General features: G+C 39.5%; 3 protein-coding genes across 4 annotated transcripts; 1 reads left to right on the top strand and 2 right to left on the bottom strand.

The window, feature by feature from the left end:
- Positions 1-1,331: 1,331 nt before the first annotated feature.
- Positions 1,332-2,049, bottom strand: LOC108081859 (uncharacterized). Its single transcript, XM_017177098.3, has one exon. It carries the CDS (start codon positions 1,957-1,959, stop codon positions 1,468-1,470), a length of 492 nt encoding a protein of 163 aa, XP_017032587.1. The 5' UTR covers positions 1,960-2,049; the 3' UTR covers positions 1,332-1,467.
- Positions 2,050-7,426: 5,377 nt separating this feature from the next.
- tplus3b (testis-specific Plus3 domain b) lies at positions 7,427-9,669 on the top strand. Of its 2 annotated transcripts, XM_017177094.3 has the most exons (3): positions 7,427-7,543; positions 7,947-9,456; positions 9,515-9,669. In XM_017177094.3, the coding sequence occupies exons 2-3, from the start codon at positions 7,950-7,952 to the stop codon at positions 9,559-9,561; spliced, it is 1,554 nt and encodes a 517-aa protein (XP_017032583.1). In that variant the 5' UTR covers positions 7,427-7,543; positions 7,947-7,949; the 3' UTR covers positions 9,562-9,669. The 2 variants fall into 2 exon arrangements, with proteins under 2 accessions (XP_017032583.1, XP_070140745.1); XM_070284644.1 differs by lacking the exon at positions 7,427-7,543 and having other exon boundaries at positions 7,882-9,456.
- Positions 9,670-17,411: 7,742 nt separating this feature from the next.
- ttm3 (tiny tim 3) lies at positions 17,412-18,666 on the bottom strand. Its single transcript, XM_017177092.3, has one exon. It carries the CDS (start codon positions 18,568-18,570, stop codon positions 17,548-17,550), a length of 1,023 nt encoding a protein of 340 aa, XP_017032581.1. The 5' UTR covers positions 18,571-18,666; the 3' UTR covers positions 17,412-17,547.
- Between the last annotated feature and the right edge of the window lie 250 nt (positions 18,667-18,916).

Raw genomic sequence — 18,916 nt, forward strand, 5'->3', positions numbered from 1 at the left:
GTTACACTTTGAAATAAAAAAATTTTTTTTTCCAGTTTTCAAATTATTTTTATTTGAGGAAATACATAAAAATAAACATAAAAAATTAAAAAAAATATATTTTTTAAAAATCGTTTTCATTGAAAAAAAATTATTTTTTCACTTTGATCCCCTTTAAAAAGGCGTATTTGTGGGCGTGGTACTTTATGCAGTACATATATACATTTGACAAGAATTACCTGTCCAATGCCGTTTAAATTATTCGATTACCTTATTTGGTTCAAAAGATATGATTTTTGCAACGCTAAATGAGAAAAGGCGCTACTGTGCGACGCTAGGCTGCAACTAAATGCCGACTCAATATGCCGAGCAATTTATACCGCAAAGGCGATCCGTGAAGAATTCCATGCTTTAAAAGCTGGATATCGGGAGTGGAAACTTTCAATCCCGATTAATTTTTTAAAACAAGTTTTGATTCCCCCAACTTCTAACTTAACAAAACTTCGTCTGCCTTACAACACTGAAATAAAATTCAATTTGACAACAAAATCCCCATTAACAAAATAGTCCTTCATTTATGTATTAAGTTCACATGTTACAAAAAAATGTGATAAATGAAGAAGCGCTCGACCGATTTTGTGCAAACATAAACCATTTACTAAATAGTTCAAACAAAGCCTAGCCAGTTGGTTTGAATAGGTGTCCGCTTTCTTGAGTGATAAAATTACCACGTAAAGTGGCTTTACATATAAAACGATTTCAATTCTTGCTGAAGTAGGTACCTTAATGGGAAGCAATAAACTAATTTCCACTCTTGATTTTACAATCAGGTGGAACCTCGCTTACTTGCCGGTAAAATAATTACAGTTAAAGGATAAAAAGTGGTATTTAACCAAGAAATGATAAGCGGCTAATCTTCGAATTCGGGAAGGTAAGTTGCTAGAAAACAAGTCAATCATAGAAATTTAGGTATATGGACCCACGAATTATGTAATTTGATTGACCCACATTGCTTTGGTAACAGGGAATCTCTTTCACACTCGACAATAGATTTTCGATTTGATTACTGTTCGTACTGTATGCAGCTTAGTGGAGTCATAATCAAAGCAGAAAAAATAAGGATCTCGAACTCTCGACGAGAGAATTTGATTGAGAATTGATGGTTGACAGGAAACATTTAACAAGCTCTGGCATTGATAGTAAGAGCTTAAGCATCCATGTATTTCATATACAATTTGAGTAAAATTTAAAAAAAGAGTTTTTTTTCTTTCACACACCTAAAGCTTATTTAATTTTAAATAATAATGTAAACAAAAGGCACTGATTGGTGATGTAACTTTTTACAGTGGTAATTTATTCTGGAAAACATTACAGTAATAATTTATTAAGTCTGCATAAGGGTATTTTAAATATACAAAGTTTTAGCTTCAAGCTTACAAAATAAAGACATAATCCTGTTACTCTGATCCACTAAATTCAATATATTGATCATTGCTGGTGAACAAAGCAACTTGACAGACTCCCAATCTTGCGACCAATTTGTTGCACGTTGGACGGTTGATTTGTGAACACTGCCACTACCACCGTAAATGCAACACTAAGCATAACGGTGATGATTTCCAAGATAAGTCTTTCAGAAAGGAGGCTGGATGCATTGGAGAGTCCCGATGCAGCAGTGAGCCCGGTAATCAGCTCAATGAGATACGTTTCCATGCTGATCCATACCACTGCCAAGGCCATTTCGCTGATCAAAATTACAGCTATAGACTCCAAAACGGCCTTGGCCCACAAAGGCAAAGAATTCCAATGCCCTGGTATCACCTGGCAGTGGAAAAGCAGATCCAACACTGCGAGATAGAACAACTGGCTGCCCAAAATGGGAGTATTCCGAAAGACTTCTGGGTCTAGCTGGATGAAGAGCGTGGTATGTAGCGTCAAGTGTACGAAGCTTGCCAAAAGGATTGGGACCAAAGAAGTCATTTCGATATCAGGAGGTTGAATTTTGAGGCAACGAAAATTAAAAACAACTGACTTGACTTATAAATTTATATACGTAACAAAACTGACAGAAAATTCGCTTAGGTGACGAACAAAATTACCCCCTTGAGCTTTCACAAATTCTTATATCAAATATTGTCTCATTAATATTGCAAATAATTTAATAAATAAAATAAGCTTTTAATTTGTAACCAAAATTATATTTTTAAGCTTAAGCTGCTTGGTTCCTGGAATCTAGATAAGAAAAGTTTTTATTTGTAAAAAGCCTACCAATTCTTTTTTAAGTGCTTGCATTTTAATCGGTTTTGTCGGTGTTGAGACGATTGAGTAGTTTTAAGTTGCTAAAAAAATATATAATTGGAAGAAGTATCTTTGCTAAGTAAAAAGGAATTTTTCCTATAAGGCACAAAACTATTTTAGAGGCATTTTTATGGAAAATTCTATTTTTGTAAAAGGATTCTATAATATCATCTTTTGTGATAGCTCATCAATTTTTCTTTTCAATTTATAGACAATATTGGTATTTTTTAATTAAAAAAAAAAACTATTTATTAGTCATTACTTAAGTAAATGTTTTGAATTTCATAATGTGGTACAGCGGTACAAACAATTTTTAACGAACAGAAAAGTGATTTATTTATCAGTTATAAATTTTCGAAATGACAAAAACTTCTTCAATCACTGCTCACCTTCAAGTTTTAGGTCCGTGTTTGCGGTGTTATGTGGCACTCGTCTGGTTTCTATCTCCTTAGCGCTGAATGTTTAATATTAGAAGCTGAAAAATGCATAAATACCATTTTAATTAGAAAATTAGCTGAAAATATGCAGCTCACGTTAATCGCATGACTTCGTCGTGGTCGTTGTTGTTATTGTGCCACATGGAAATGGAGCTGACTGGCAAATGAAAATTCGGATGGGAGTGGTACGGTAGCTATGCAATATCCAGGAGATGCGCCAACAACTGACGGCGTGGCTGTGTCCTCGGAACAATATCATCCTCAGCGCCGGCCCCGTTTGCATCTCTCGCCCTGACACTCGAAATCATTGCAACTCTGGCTTTGGCTCTTTACCCGGATTCGGATAGGGGGTTGGGGTTGGGGTTGGGCCATGGAGGAGTAGTTCCAGTTGGGCCCCGGTGTATGTTGCGACAAATGCCGTTATAATTATTTATACGGTAAGCACATTTTATGGTGTCGCAATTTTAAAATGCAATTAGAAGCACGCTAACTCTCAGTCCTCGAATGGAAACGGAACACCCCGCCAGAATACCAAACAAAGCGAAAAAGGAATCGGAATTGTAATAAAAGCGGAAACGAAACGTAATCGTAACGTAATTCTTAATGGAGTTTTGTCATTTCACGGCAAAGCGGCTAGCGCTATGCAAACATCACCTGAAATTGCTTATGCTGGGATACATTTCCAGCCTCAAACTCTGTCACCTGTGTTGGGTCTCGGATTATTAGGTTTCCCTCTTCCTTATTGAACTGCCGCCACAGCTGAAAACAATATGGAAACTCATCTTTGCCAGCCGGAGCGAATTGAATGAGGACAGCACAGCAGCTGCGTCTATTCATATATAGATTTCGGCATATTACAAAATATGAGTTGGTTGCGGATCCGGAAATTTGTATATTTAAGGAAACTTTTATATATGTACATGGATAAAATCTCCTCATTTTGTAAGGGGCCATGTGAGGACAGACTTTTTCTGAAATTTGCATACTATTTTGATTGGATTAAGAGAAGCAGAGAATCAGTTTGCATGTTTTCGTATTTTTTATACGACGCAATTGTAGAAAATTATTTTTGCATATTAGTGTAATATGTATTGCAGAATTCATTATTTCTTCAGCACAAAGATAAACTGAAATTATGTATGAAAGTATCGGAAACCAGACCTTTTTCAAAGTACAGATTCAATAAAGCTCCAAATACCTTTTTCCTTCTGCCCCAAGGCATCATCACCAGGCAGCAGATCATTAGGATTTCCGCAATTCCCTAAATTGTATGTAAAATTGTATTTTAAATATATTTTTTAGTGGTTTCCTATAACTAAAAAAACTCCATATACATATGTATGTGTGACCAGTTTTATATTCACAGTTTTACATTTTCTTTTTCTCTACATGTCCCTATCGATCCTATGACTTTCTAAAATAATACAAAATGTTGAAAAACAGTGAAGAAATAAATATTCACCTTAGTGGTATATCATACAGTCTAATAGATAAGAGCATTCTTAAGTCACTATATCGTTTAGATCTTAGCAAACTCTATTTATTGCCATCCTAGACAACTTAACCATATATTTTTATTGATATATTACATATTCTATGTACTTGTGACACCTGAAAAATCCTCTTATCTTCTCCATAATTTATTTGTGACATAGAAGATGTCGGTCTCCGTCAACCCAACCATAGCGACTTCAAATACTTTTATTAGTTTTTTATTGTATCAACCAGCTTAAATTACATGATAATATTTCCTAAAATGTTTACTGTTCTTTTACAATTAATATAGAAATAAAAAAGTTAACATTAATTTAGGTTATGCTTTCCTTTTTATCATAAATTATAAATTAACATAAAAGTGTATACTTAGGTAAGGTTTTTAATTATTATTATAAGGACGGTACCTTATTATTAACAACAAAAATTGTCTCTCTTCACAGAAACTTTTCCTGAAATCCCGAGTTCAACTGCAACATTTATCGGCTGTGGTCGTAAACCATTTGCAGCATTTATCTGCACTAAGTTCGCCCGACGCCTCCGGGAAAATATGCTGGAAATTAATTTGGCCCAAGATGCTATCCACGTTGCCCGGCTGAGGGGGTGGGCACACCCCTTTCTGGCCCATGCTAACAATGAGTTTTTAAGCGCAAGTTTTGCTTAATTTATAACGAGGATTACAATAAACAAACTAATCTAAGGCAATAAACACTAAAAATCCCCGAAAAGTGCTCGAAGACGCTACAGTCCCATCGCTGTGGGGGAAGCCGTAAAGGGGAGACAGGAGATGAGATTTCGCCACTATCACATGCTGGAACTCCTCCTGGGCATTGGACTCGCCCCGACGGTTTTATAAGTTAAATCTCAACAATCCTTTGGCCTTTTAAATATGCCATTTCCGTTGTGAGATTATTTTTCGATATCGCATGACTCGAGATGTTTACGACTGCCCACAGGGTTCCTGCAGTGACCAGATAGGCATCGTCAACATCCCCGCCGCCCAAAACCCCTGGAATCGTCACTGGTCTGAGGTGGGGAAGGGGCTAATGTGCCTGCTTCATCTGCTCGATCCCTTTTTCTATTAACAGTAAATTTGTACGATTTTTATTTTAGCCGCAACGAGCTTGGTCAAGATGTGTGGACAAGCCGGTAAGAAAAAAAAGGGTTGATAAAAAATTCTGCGAACTTATGTGTATAAAAGTTGGTTATAGCATACATGTAATATATGTAAAACAACTGTCATTAAATATTATATTATTGATACCAACCATTTACATGATTGAAAGTAATCAAAGAGATCTTCTGGTGAAAGCTCAATCACTAGAAATACTAGGTAATGCTCAAATTTAAACTTTAATTTAAATTAAAATTGTATTTCTATTCCCTGTGCAAAATATTTATTTTGCTAAGTAGTAAACCCATTTTCCAGCCCTCTAATTACCCAACTGCACTGACCCAAGAAAAGACGGTGGGAGCGTCGGCGGCAAAGTTATCTCTTCATTCCATCATAGATACTAAACCCTGGACCAATGGACCGCAGATGGGGGATGTGGGACAGGGAAAACAAATCGACTAAACGGGATGCGCGTGATGCCCGAAAGGATGCCATTAAGGACAACGGTTACAATCGTTAGTGAAGCCATTAGTTTGCAGCACCAATATGCGAAAATCACACACACACACACACAGGCCGATTCAACCCCACGGAACCCACGGACCCACCGAAAACAATGCTACGGAGTAAGTGTATAATTGCAAGTGGCACAGCTTTTGGAAAAAGCGAGATATAACATGTAATAACTTTAGCCAGTGACCCACAGCTACAAATGTCCATCTTCCACTAATGTGTCCTGGCTGGGATTGGATGCGGCAGAGGCACAGTCGGAGGGGGGGCCAGGGGAAGTCACGAAGTTACCACAAACAATGGAAAAGGCAGCGAAACAATAACAATAAAACAAAGTCCAAGTCCAGGACGGTCAACCAATGTAAGACCGACTGAAAATAATTTTAGGGATATTATCGTCACCGTCGGCAGATGTCCCAAGTGGGATATGAGCTGAGCCCAAAGGACCAGGACCTGAGCTGACCAGGATCTCAGCCGGACATCAACATAATGTCTACTTTACAATGCGGATATACTAGCAAGGCAAAAAGAAATCACATCCATATCGAGAACGAAAAAGCCCCACACCTGAAACTAGAGATGGCACTAAATGCCGCCAAACTGGCTGAAGGACTCTCTGAATTTAGCGAGGATTAAAAAGTATACGAAAGTTATCTTTTAAAAGCTAAAATATATTGTATTCCAAATTAAATAATCAACTATTTAGTTAGATTAAGATCCTGATTTTCTGTGCTATAAACCAACACGTTATTTCTTAAGTTTAAAATTGTACAGTTTTTTTTCCTAAGAATATATATCTTTACAAAACGAACTATTTCGAAACCAAAACAAAGATTTGGTCCGATATTTTATACGGATATTTTCTTTTTGCCAATGTACACCTCTGACATTTCCTTCTCGAAGTACATTCCCAACTGGAACCATCCAATTGTCTGATGTGCAGAAGGGCTGCCACCCCATTCGGAGCACTCGGTGGCACTCGCACGCCACGATGCAATAAGTTACCGCTGGCTCGACTATTAGGACGTAGTGGCAAATGGTGGTCTGTGGAGCGACCTGGCACAGCCGGAGACAAATCCGAAATCCATACTCATAAACAAATGCAACTAATCGCCGTTCATGTTGAACGTGTTCACGGCTAGGCAAACGTGAAATTGTGGTCAGCCACAGTTTCGACTCCTGTTCTCCTGCTCCGGCGGCACACCTCCATCCACTGTTGCTGCTTTCATTTTGTGCGGGCTGGGCTTATGTCTCTGATTTTGATGGCACTGAAACAGAAGCAAACGAACGGCTAGTCGAGCTTAAGCAACAAATGAATTATGGCATGGAAAGACCAACTTTGCTACAGTTTTGATATAACAAAATCGTAATGGGCATCTATGCATTGCCTTCCAAAAGACATTTATACTTAATGGTAGTCAAAGTATGTATTTATTATTGTATATGGTATAATACAAGTTTGAGGACTCAACCGCTTTAAAATAGACTCCAACTTAGGGTTTTGACGAACTTCAAGGGTTAAAATATTTAACCTTTAAATCTCTATCTATGAAATATATTTTTTCAGGGCTTTCTAGTTTTAAACAAGTAAGCCCTGCGTTTAGTGTTAACTTAACCAAAAAATATTATTGGAACTTTCCCTGAATCTGTTCGTCATGGACTTGCCTGATATTTATTTATACTCTAGAAGAGCTACTGAGCACATCTCCAGGTAAATACAACTGAAAAGTATTCATTTAGTAATTATTTCAAGTTTGTCGATAAAGGTGTGCGTAAGACTGGTATTTCCAAGATCTGTAAGTCTTTGTAAATATATCCACAAACCCGAAAAAATCCTAGTAAACGCTAAATTCGGGAAGCCGAAATTTGTGTAGTTAGACTTGGTTGTTTCTTTTAAGGCTAGAGTCTGTAATCATCAAGAAAATATATATATATATAGTTTGACGAGATATTTGGTAGGGTGATACTTCTGACCATTTAAGGATTTTTTACATAGTACGCAAGAAACTTTTATAACTCCTTGAAAAATTGATACATTTGAATAATACAAAAGCCTTACAGCCTTATCCTAATTTATAATTTTATACTTTGTATTGCACAACTCCACAATTTAGAAAATGAATGCCTGTCCGAAGATAATCCGAAAACGTGTTTTCACCAAGGATTTGGAAGATGGAGAAATTATGGAAGGAACTGGGACTGAGTCCCTTGTAAGAGAATTTAATGATGGTTTCGATGAGGAGCTCATGGGCGATGCAGAAGATCGTGCGCGATTGCTGCACCTCAACGAGTTCGAGCGCGAGCAGGAGTTGTATCAGCGATCCCTGCGGCGCGAGGATCTCCAACGTAAGTTTGACATCCAGTCGCAGCTCAATAAGGACCGCGTGTCCGAGAATTCGGAGATCAAGGAGCGATCACAGACGAGGCGGCAGATCTTGGATCACCAGAGAGCAGGCAACAAGCGATCGAGTGCATTCGAGCGATTGGTGGCAGAGCGGAACAGCAAGCTTGGCAAGGACCAGGGCTCGGAGGAGGACACAGTAAAGACGGGAGGCAAAAAGGACTCCCAGACCCAGCAAATAAAGAAGGTCAAATTGAAAGCCACTGACATATACTCGGACGATTCATCCAGCAGCAGTAGTAGTAGCAGCGAGGAAAACACTCCGATTCAGCCGGCAAGCAAGGACCAAGTCCCAGTGACCACTAGGGAGCAGTTGAGTCGAGCCATTTTAACTCGGAATCAGCTGGAGAGCTTTCTGGATAGGCCCAACTTCGAGCAGACCATTGTGGGCTGCTACGTGCGCATCAATGTGAGTGTCCAGACTGACCGCTCGAACCGTATCTACCAGATTTTGGGTCTGCGGGAAGCAAAAGAGGAATATAAACTGGGCAGAAAGCGGACTAAACAAGTCCTGCGTTTAAGATTCGGCGCCCAGGAACAGTACTCCCTAATGGACGTGGTCTCTAATCAGGGCATTACCAATCAGGAGTTCGCTCTGTGGGTTGCAGTGTATCAGCGTGACATGCAGACCTTGCCCCTTCTTGCCGACATCGCCAAGAAGCAGTTAGACGTGGAAAGGGCATCCGAGTACTCCTTCACCGAAGGTGAGGTAGAACAGCTCCTCCAAACTAAAATGCAGGCGGGGCAGATGCAAGTGAGGGCCGCTTACAGAAAGATCCGTCTGTTCATGGAGCGAGATAGGGCAATCGAATTGAACGATTTGGAACTAGTCAAAGGTCTAGAGAAGCAGATTCAGGAGATCGACGAGAATCCCAGGGCCCAAGGCGAGAATACCCAAGAGCAGCGGACTCAGGTCGTCAGTTCACCCAGTGCCCCTGCGCCCACCATACACCGACATGTGCCCTTGACGACACCAGTCTCCAAAAGGTCATTTCCGGATCCCGCACCCAATTCGGCGGAATTCGAACTGGAGCAGTATATGCGCCGGAAATACAAGAAGAGTGCAGTGGTGAGCCGCTGTCGAGTGGAAGTGGAAGCGGAGGATTGGGAAGAGGTTGCTCCGGTCCCTTCTTCTGAGACAGTCAAGGAGGTGGAGGAAATCCCAGGACTTGATCTGTACGAGTTGCACAATTTTAAAGTGGCAATAGACACCAGAGCAATGGGTATGTACTCTGATATCTGTTAAATATTTGTTTGGATATAATTTTATTTTATTTGCAGTTCCCTTGAATTTGATTTTTAAGGATGTCAAGTTTGGCAGCTCTTGAATCAATAGTCACTTTGATAAAACGTGATTACTGAACCCATTCAAAGTGATTATGAATTTTATACGATAATAAAAACTACAAAAAGAGGGACTATTATTTTCTTAAATCTATAGAATATAGTTCATTTCCTTAAGCAACTTAAATTTATATAAAATGGTAGGATTTCCAGAAGATTTTATTACTCAAAAATAGGCGTATTGTCTAAAAAGTCGAAAGGGAAATTCAGAAAAATAGTATGTTGATAGATTTATCAACACGCATGTGTATTTAATATCAGCATTACAAATATCTCTTTCTTTACTTTTATTTATGTGGATATTGAATGATAAATTAAAGAAAGAACCTAAAGAAATTTCTAAATATTTTTTTATATCTGATGTTTGGGGACTATAAAAAGCTATAAAAAGCTTCAAAGGAAAACAATAAATAATAAATAATTACAAATTTTGAGGCATTTTGAAATGTCCATCTTAAGACACCTATCCTTGCCTCTTGCCATATGATGTGTGTCGGAGCATACCATTAAAAAACACTCCTTATCCAGTCAGCGGTAAGGATATACTTTTATAATGGCAGATTTTTCTATTCCTTAATTAAATTTCCAACATAAAACTAAATTTTTAAATTTGGTAGATCTATACTTTTTCATTTTTTCTCTAACGGTTAAATTTTGCTACCTATCTGCAAGCCAAGATATCTCACAACTTGCACTAGATGGTCAATCGAATAGTGCTTGCTGCATCCTTTGAAATGGCTACAAAATCATTAATAATACAAATCGAAACTCATTCAAAGTCTTGGCATCAAGTGGAATTGGAATCAACTGGGGTCATAATTGAAGATGTGCTCGCAGCCACAAAGGTGACAAAGGACGACCGGCAATAAAATAAATGCCCTTTACTGATGAGTCATCAACATAATTTTTACGATTCGCCCCATTCGATGAATAAACAAATAACCAACTGGCAATGGTCCTGAATTTTCTGGGACTAGTTTGAGCGTGTCACGAAAAATTTCGCATGCATTGACTTTTTATGGCAGCCAGCGGACGAAAACGGGGCAAGAAACCACAGAGGCAGCGAATGGACAAATAATGCAAAATCATATAGTGGAACTCACAGACCCAACTCTGCTGCCATCCACTGCCCGTCATCCTCGCCAGAGTCATAAAATCCGGCAAGAAGTCGCCACTTGCCACAGTTTCACTTGGCTGCTAAGCAACTGAATCCGGACCGAAATGAGCCGGAGTCAATAGTCGATGAAGGAGCCGCCGTCCTTGTGACCAGTGCTGCGGGGTATTCATATCCAAGCACAGGTTTTGGCGGGAAAAACTAATAAGAAAGGTCGTTTTTACGGTTATAGTTTTCCAAATATAAATATGATTGTATAAGATCCTTAGAAAACTGTTGAAGATTTTAAACACTCAGTTACAAAGTTCAAGTTTTTATGGTTTCTACAAGCTAAAGAAAAAGTAACTCAGTGTAAGAAATACTTGCGACTTGAAATGTTAATATATTTCAATTGATCCCGAAAAACTAATTTTATATAACCCAAAGAATAGAAGCAATACAAAAATATTGGACTGACATATGTCTTCGATTCGTTGCGAATATCGAAGTTAAAAATCCTACATATGCCAAAGTAGCTATTCTAATAAAATTGGTATTAAAAAGAATATTGTCCAATATTCTCCTCTTTTATCAAAAAGAAACAATAAAAAATGGAATTCTTTTTCTAGCCATTTTATAAAAAATAGCCATTCTGTTTGGCATCAGCTAGCCTGTCAGCACCGTTCATTACGGCCAAAACACTCTCCCACCGACACATTCCGCCCCTTTGCAATCGCGCGTGACTAACGTAATCAGCTCACGTAACGCCCGAACGAGATGAGATGAAATCAGCATACACTCAGGGCTGCGACTACATAAATGTTGAATTTATACCAAAATGAAGAGGCTCGGGACCAGCTGGGGGCATAATTCACAGCTCCCACTGGCCATCGGGCCATCATGTCCTGGTGAAGTTGAAGCCATCGGAGCTATTTAGTAGATCCTTGACACGCGATAGAGTAACCGTTGTCCGGCATTGCAACGATTTCATTGCCTAATTTGCAAGCAAATGTCAGACTCAATCTGGTTTCCATAAATCGAAAAATAGAGCACAGTATTTACCCTATACTTGAAGATTACACGGGGATATCAGATTATGCGTAGGTTTTGGTTATTTTCCCCAATACGAATAAAGAACCATTAAGAAAGCTAGTGAACTTTACTGTGAGATACTCGGTAAATCCGTCTCTCAATAGGATGCTACGCCCGAAGCATATTTTCCTAATTTACATTTTTAAGATGGGTTAGGTTTATCCGGACGGCCCTCATGGGGCCACGCCCTTAGTTATCCGGGGAAATTCCTGGATGGACCTACAGACTATTTATGCGGGTTTCGAGATCCTTGAAGATCAAGGTGTTTTTCGCAAAGGCAAGGGTTAGCCTGGGTTCCTCCTGGAGGCATCTTCTAGCGATGCCAGAACATTTTTAAGATAGTTGCCAATAGATTTATTTGCTTGCATCATTACCTTTGAGTATCTGAATAACTTTATGTTTGGTGCATCCAACTAAAAATCAATAACAAAAAATTAGGCACTTTAAATAGTAAAGTACTGTTTGCAGCTAAATAATTACAATTAATTTACATTTTTGACCTTATTTACCTTTCAGTGCTATTCCTGTGATGTTAATATTTTCCTAATTGGTGGTGACTTTAGATAATATTATTTTTAAGCATAAATGTGTGTTTGGTCATTAATATTTACTTATAGTAAAACCTTTATAAGCGTTATAAGATGTCAGAAGATATATGGCGGATATAATACTACCCACAACGTTGATACATTTTTATTGATATTATAATATGCTAAACGAGGATATAAACCCAATTGCAGTCAACCTGCTAAATTCCATTTAAATGCAAAACTTATCATTGGTGTTGTGTTCTCCACACCATGGAAAACGGCCAGGAGAAATCCAATGAGAGAGACCCAAACATCACGCATAAGTTTAATTTTATTTTGATTTTTACGACTGAGCCACGGGCTGTGACTATCTTTGGCAGTCCCACCTGGATCACTTGCTAAATAACCAGCGAAAGAAGGTTCAAAAGACATGGATGGGGGGACAAATAAAAGAGCACGGCTGGAAAAGAAAATAGTCGCCAGCGGAGATGTCCTGGTCCCGCCCGGGTTGTCGGGCAGGGAGATGGGGAGATGATGTGTCCATGAAAACTACAGCAGAGAAAATGCCTATTTACGAGCTTGCCTGCTGCCGGACACATGGTAATCATATATTTTGGTCATATCTGTGGACCATAAAACCAGTGTCCTTATGTGCCTGTCAATGAGTTCCTTCATGACATTTATTTCGCTTGTTCCAACCCTGCTTCGGCCTTTCGGGCCCTGCGTGCAGATGGAAAATATTTTAGTGTTCATTTAATGTCCAATCTAAGATGAGCTCGTAACTTTTGATCGAATAAACGAGCCGGTGGCCAGAAGCACTCCCAACCCCCGTCCGTTAGGGCCATAGGTAAGGTCATAGTAAACCCGGGAGAAGGGGCGGCGGGAATGGGTTCCGTTCTCGAATTAGGCACGCAACCTGAGTCTGCAAGTCTCTGGGGATAATTCTCTAATTTTCTCACCGCTGCCGGCCCATCTGACTGATAAGCAGAAGTTATTCGCCAGATATTTGCTTATTTTATTAGAGAACTTCCTCGCTTCCCTATAAAATGCTGCCGCTGCGGCGCTCTCCCGGCGTCATAAATATTTAATTAAAATCAAAATTAGTTTTTCAACAACCGAGGTAAGCCGGAGGTCGACCCGCGATTCCATCAGACCCGCCCGTCGCAGAATGTCAAGACTGAATGTAAAGAAGGCGCCGAGACCCTTGCTTGTTAAAAATTTAATTCGCATGTGCTCCTCCCCGGAAATCTTCGGCCAGCTTCCCCGGCAATTCCCGTAACGTATGCGGTTTTCAGCGGCGATTTAAGCGCCGGGCACACGCTATCCCGACTGCTTGCATAACTTTCTACTCCTCCCCAGCCCCACGACATAAAGTAGATTTGCATGCGACGCCCCAGAGACCTCGAAAAGAAAGTGGTTTTTCCCACCTGCCCACAGCTCTGGTGGATTGTGTACAATTGAATCGGGGAAAAACCACTTGCGAAAACCTGTTAATACGATGACAGGACTTGCGATGTGGAAGGAGATAATATCAAAGCGTTTGATTATTTTCAATTTTATATATTCGTGAATATATATATAATTAATAATTAAAACAATTGTAGGCATTATAGGTTAAAAACATAAATTTAAAGGTTTCCGCATTTATTTATGCGTGAATATTTCAGAAATTCATATAAATACGCCGCGAATGGCGGCCGTTTTTAATGCTCTTTTACAATATGTTACCTATAAAAGATTGGAAGATTGATTGCCCACATGATTTTGTAATTCTTGTTTCTTCTTATTAATTTATAAAATTTATATACCTTATATTATTCTTATTTTAACTAGACCTTTTAAAATTTCTTAGTTTCTTCAAACTTACAACAAATTAGCTTTTTTAAGATATATAAATAATCGGCCAAAAAATACTTTAGTTATTAGACAATAAAGTTTGTGTAGGTTGAATTTTTCTTTTTAAGGGGGTCTTCTCATTCAAAAGCCGTTTTTTGGACCCTTTTTAAAAAAATTCTTATTTGAAAACGCAAAGAATAATTGATAACTTTTTTTATTTATTGTATTTAAAAATGTTCAAAGTAACTAAAAAAGTTGTTTTTGCCTCGATACGAGGGTTGTTCAAAGAGTAATGAGACTTCAAACTTGGTGGTCGAAAAAAAAGGTGTCGTCCTGGCGGCCACGATTCAGGGTCTCCAGAGCGTCCGAAATGAAAAATAAAAACGGGGTTATAATCAGAATAGATGTCATTTTCGGCTGACGGAACAGATTTTTTTTTTAAATTTTTAAAACAAAATGGCGGCCATTCAAAAAAAAAAAAAATTCGATGTCGGGCGTTTTTTTTGTAGTTTAGTGTAAAAAAAAAATAGAAAAAAAAATTTAAAAAAATCTGTTCCGTCAGCCGAAAATGGTGACAATTCTGCGTCCATTCCACTTTGTTTCATGAAAATCGGTTTAGTTGAACTGGAGATATCATGGCCGCCAGTTCGAAAAACGTGGTTTCGAGATAAACGCGTTTGAAGTTTGAAAAAAGCTCATTTTGCATAGATCTTGCTTCACAAAAAAGGCTGTATCTTCTAAAGTATTTCGAATTTCTAAAAATCCTTTTGGGGACATATACACACCAAGATATAAATAAATGCAAAAAAAAAAAAAAAAAAAATCGAAAAAAAAAAGTTGCCCAATGAGAAGACCCCCTTAAGTTAAAGCCTAGTACTCTGACGGGAAAAACCCGCTGTCTAAATTAGGCAGCGGAATCGCTGTTTATTTCGCTACCGAGCTAGTGTGACCAAAAAAATTAATGGAAATCCTGAAATGCCATGAAAATTTACTTTTTATGGCGTTTAAGGATTTTCTTTGGTCACACTGGACAGCTGTTTGTAAACAAATATTCAAAAAAAATATTAATAAATATGGCATTAAAATGTCTTTTGTGGGTTAAATTTCATATTATGGACTTCCCCTTGACAGCCCCTATCAATGCCACCTTTTTCCTTCAACTTTCCCTCCATTAGGGGTGTCTAAATAAATCAAATGAATTATTTAGACAGCGCGATATCAGCTGTTTACTATCTTGATCTGGCAACGCCATTCAATTTTCGCAGGCTTCATTTTCGTCGTCAGAGTACCGAAAACGACGTGGCTACAAGTTCTTCTTCTTCTTTTTTCGACACCGCTTTTTTTATATGGAGTTTGGCCGCTGTCTAAATTTATACAGCGGATTTTTCTCGTCAGAGTACTAGGCTTAAGCTTACACATTTAATGTAAATGAGGCCTCCATTTTCCTTTTAAATTTAGTAGGAACACCACATTGTAACATGTAATGTATACCGAATACAGAGTAGGACCTAGAACACTTCCTTGCGGAACTCCAGCTTCAATTGTCTATACTCTTGACTTATACCCATCAGCCGATACATGGAATGTGCGATCATGCAAAAAACTTTTCACAATCATGTATAGTTGAGGCGGGAAGAGTCGCTTCGCTTTGAACAGCAGCCCAGGGTGCCAGACTCTGTCAAATGCCTGTTGAATATCTAGGAAGGCAGCTACAGCATACTCCTTCTTCTCCAAGGCTTCTAAGGCAAAGTTAACCACTCTATGCAGTTGCTCAGGAGTACCGTGCTGCAGGCGGAAACCAAATTGAAATTTTGGGATCGCACTAGAGACTTCTTCGCAAGAGAGCAGCCTGTTTAGAACCAGCCTCTCCATAATTTTACCCAGAGATGGGAGAAGGCTGATAGGCCTGTATCCGATGGCGGTTTTCCAGGCTTGAGAACCATGATTATGCTGGCCGATTTCCAAACTTTCGGAAAGTATCCAACTTCTAAAACGCCGTTGAAAACAGACACAAGGAATTTCAGGGCTTCATCAGGTAATAAACGAATGGTTCTATTGTCAAGAAGATCCTCACCGGGGGTTTTTTTGGGAGACAACTTGGCTACCAGAACTTTGAATTCTTCCAAAGAGACAGCGCTAGTAGGAAGGCACATTTGAAACGGCGACTCCAAATACTCTTCCACTTGAAGACACAAATTATCAGGGGCATAATCAAAGGGCTTAAAACGCTGCTCAAGGTTATCAGCAAACACTTCAGCTTTTTCTAAGCTAGTGCGACACCAGCCCCCAGCCTGATTTCTGATTGCTGACTTTGGGGAGGACTGCGTTTTGAATCGTTTCGTGACACGCCAAAGCGAGTAATTTGCACTCATATCAGGACCCAGGTCTTCCAAAAAGTTGTCTATTTGAGTCTGTTTTCTACGAGCAAGAACTTTATGCAAGCGATTGGCAAGTCTTCTGTGGATCTGTTGTATACGAGGATCTCCTGTTCTAGCATATTCACTACGAACTCTTCGTTTAAGTCTAAGCAGCGCTAAAATTCTGGGAGGGAGTTGGGGAGGTCTAGGGCCCACTACTCCATGTCGATTTCTGGGGGCAGCACGCTGAGCAGCCTCAGATAATTTCGTCATAAAAAGACTGATTGCATTATCAATATCCACCTCCTCCAGAATTTCTAAATTTACATCGCTTAGCTGTTCAAGATGGGATTTAAAAATGTTTATGTTAGCATTATGGGCAAGTAGTCGTGGGCGATGAGGTTTCCACAACGGCGTGGAGTACAGTTCAGCCAAGATAGGTACATGATCCGACGAGAGTTCATGTAGAGTACGTACGTGAAGTCTGCCTGAAGCAAATTCATTGGTAACGAAAAAGTTAAGCGCTGATGGAATTAATAGGGAATTGTAGGAGTAGAACGTAGGTTCGCCCGTAGCCAGAACCTGGTAATGCCCATTTGCGATGACTTCTTGCAAGCGTTTACCTCTAGTACAGGCTCTTGAGTTGCCCCACCATGCATGTTTGGCATTAAAATCGCCACCAGCAATAAATTTATTACCCAAGGTGGCGAACATGGATATAAAGCTAGATTGCGTCCAACTTTCTGCTGGTGGAAGATATATAGCAGCTACAGTGACTGTTCCATCAGAAGTGTGCAGAAGCACACTCGCTATCTGTCTATCATTGCTAGCGGTAGGAGGGAGAGGACTATGACTTAAACTAGATTTAATGCCGAATTCTGGTGTGGATAATATTTATAAAAAGTGAGAGAGTAAATAAGGTTAAATTATGACTTGAATAAAAATTTTAATTTAAAAAAGGATCCCTGATCAGATTACATATGTTTTCAGTTAGAGTCTCACATTCCGGTTACATTGATATAAATTATATATGTTGAACGGAGTGATATAGAATTCCCGTCTCTAAGAGCCCCGCCACGAGCGTCCCATCAGAGCGAATGACCACTTTCGTTGATTGCTAGGGATCATCTGAATGTTCTCCTGATTTTGTTCCTGCAGTCGTCGCTGATTTTCCTTGAACTGCTCAATGGGATCCTCAAACTGACTGTAATAATGGAGAACTTCTCGTACGTCGGGCACCTGGTGCTCTGCCACAAGTTGGAGGAAAGCCGTCAGATCGAAGAGTTGCACATCGTCATCGTTGCCCTGCCATTTGGTCATCACAAAAGCGTTGTCCGGATGCAGGGGCGTCGCCTTCCGACCGCAGTCCACCACAATGACTCGACTCAGGTCCCGATTAAGGTAGTCTAGGTCCTTAATATGCTGCCGCTCCACAAATTTCGTGGCCCCTCGGACCAATCGGTACGTGGTGTAACCGTAAGGATCCAGGGCATCTATAAGGGGGAAGGCGGTCATGCCCTGCTCTGAAGTGTAAATTACAATCTCAAAGTTCTTGCTGCACTGCTGGAGGAAGTAGTCAACGCCCGGACGCTTCTTAAACCGCCAACCAGTCTTATATGTCCAGTCCGGGTGAACCAGTACATCCGTTATCTCCAGCACCAACGTATACGGAGGCTGTATATAGGGAGGAGGCAGGATATCCGGCAGCAACTTCGTTATCACGGGTGCTTCCATCATTTTCTGGTAGTACTGCACCGAGTGCCACATCCGCATGAAGTACTGACGAAACCAAGGCAGCTCACTGTACTCATCATCGACGGGACCACGATGGTCCACCACGGGCTTTCCAAGCTCATACACAGCCCACATGACGGCGCCGAAAAGGCTCCCAATCACAATGCTATATCCGTAGAATCTTTTGGATCTCAAGAAAATGTTGGGTCTCGGGTTATCGGTAGATTTTTGCATTCTTTGCTGGAATATCTTGGTGCCGACCCTTTCCCGCGGCCTCAGAAAACATTGCTCCTTCCCGCAGTTTCCCATCCATATATAAACTCTACGCATCCATGTGCCATAATTGAGCATGATAAACTTTAGTTGGATAGTTCCTATATGATTACGGATATTTTTATTATTATCAAATCTGACTATTGAATTTGAGTACAAACACAAATAGGGGATTCCCTACACGACTAAATGACTGAAAATATCGGCAGCAGAAAAAAGCTGTTCCCATACGATATTTTACATCACACATCTGAAATGGACAAGTTTGCGTGCCGCAAGAACCACTCGAGACATAAAATCATAAATCAAAAATAAATCAATAAATAATTAATAATAAGTAATTTAAGAAGAATTCCACAGAATTCATAACAAATAATTTATATTTCCAAGCAAATTACGTACTTTTAATTATGTTTCGCGAAAA

The sequence above is a fragment of the Drosophila kikkawai genome, chromosome 2R, assembly GCF_030179895.1.
Source record: "Drosophila kikkawai strain 14028-0561.14 chromosome 2R, DkikHiC1v2, whole genome shotgun sequence".
Taxonomy (NCBI): Eukaryota; Metazoa; Arthropoda; class Insecta; order Diptera; family Drosophilidae; genus Drosophila; species Drosophila kikkawai.

Excerpts from the sequence above, each read along its gene's own strand:
- tplus3b (XM_017177094.3), top strand. The coding sequence starts at position 7,950 with ATGAATGCCTGTCCGAAGATAATCCGAAAACGTGTTTTCACCAAGGAT. Across the intron at positions 9,457-9,514 it reads AATAGACACCAGAGCAATGG|TTCCCTTGAATTTGATTTTT; the intron begins GTATGTACTCTG and ends TTTTATTTGCAG.
- ttm3 (XM_017177092.3), bottom strand. The coding sequence starts at position 18,570 with ATGCTCAATTATGGCACATGGATGCGTAGAGTTTATATATGGATGGGA.
- LOC108081859 (XM_017177098.3), bottom strand. The coding sequence starts at position 1,959 with ATGACTTCTTTGGTCCCAATCCTTTTGGCAAGCTTCGTACACTTGACG.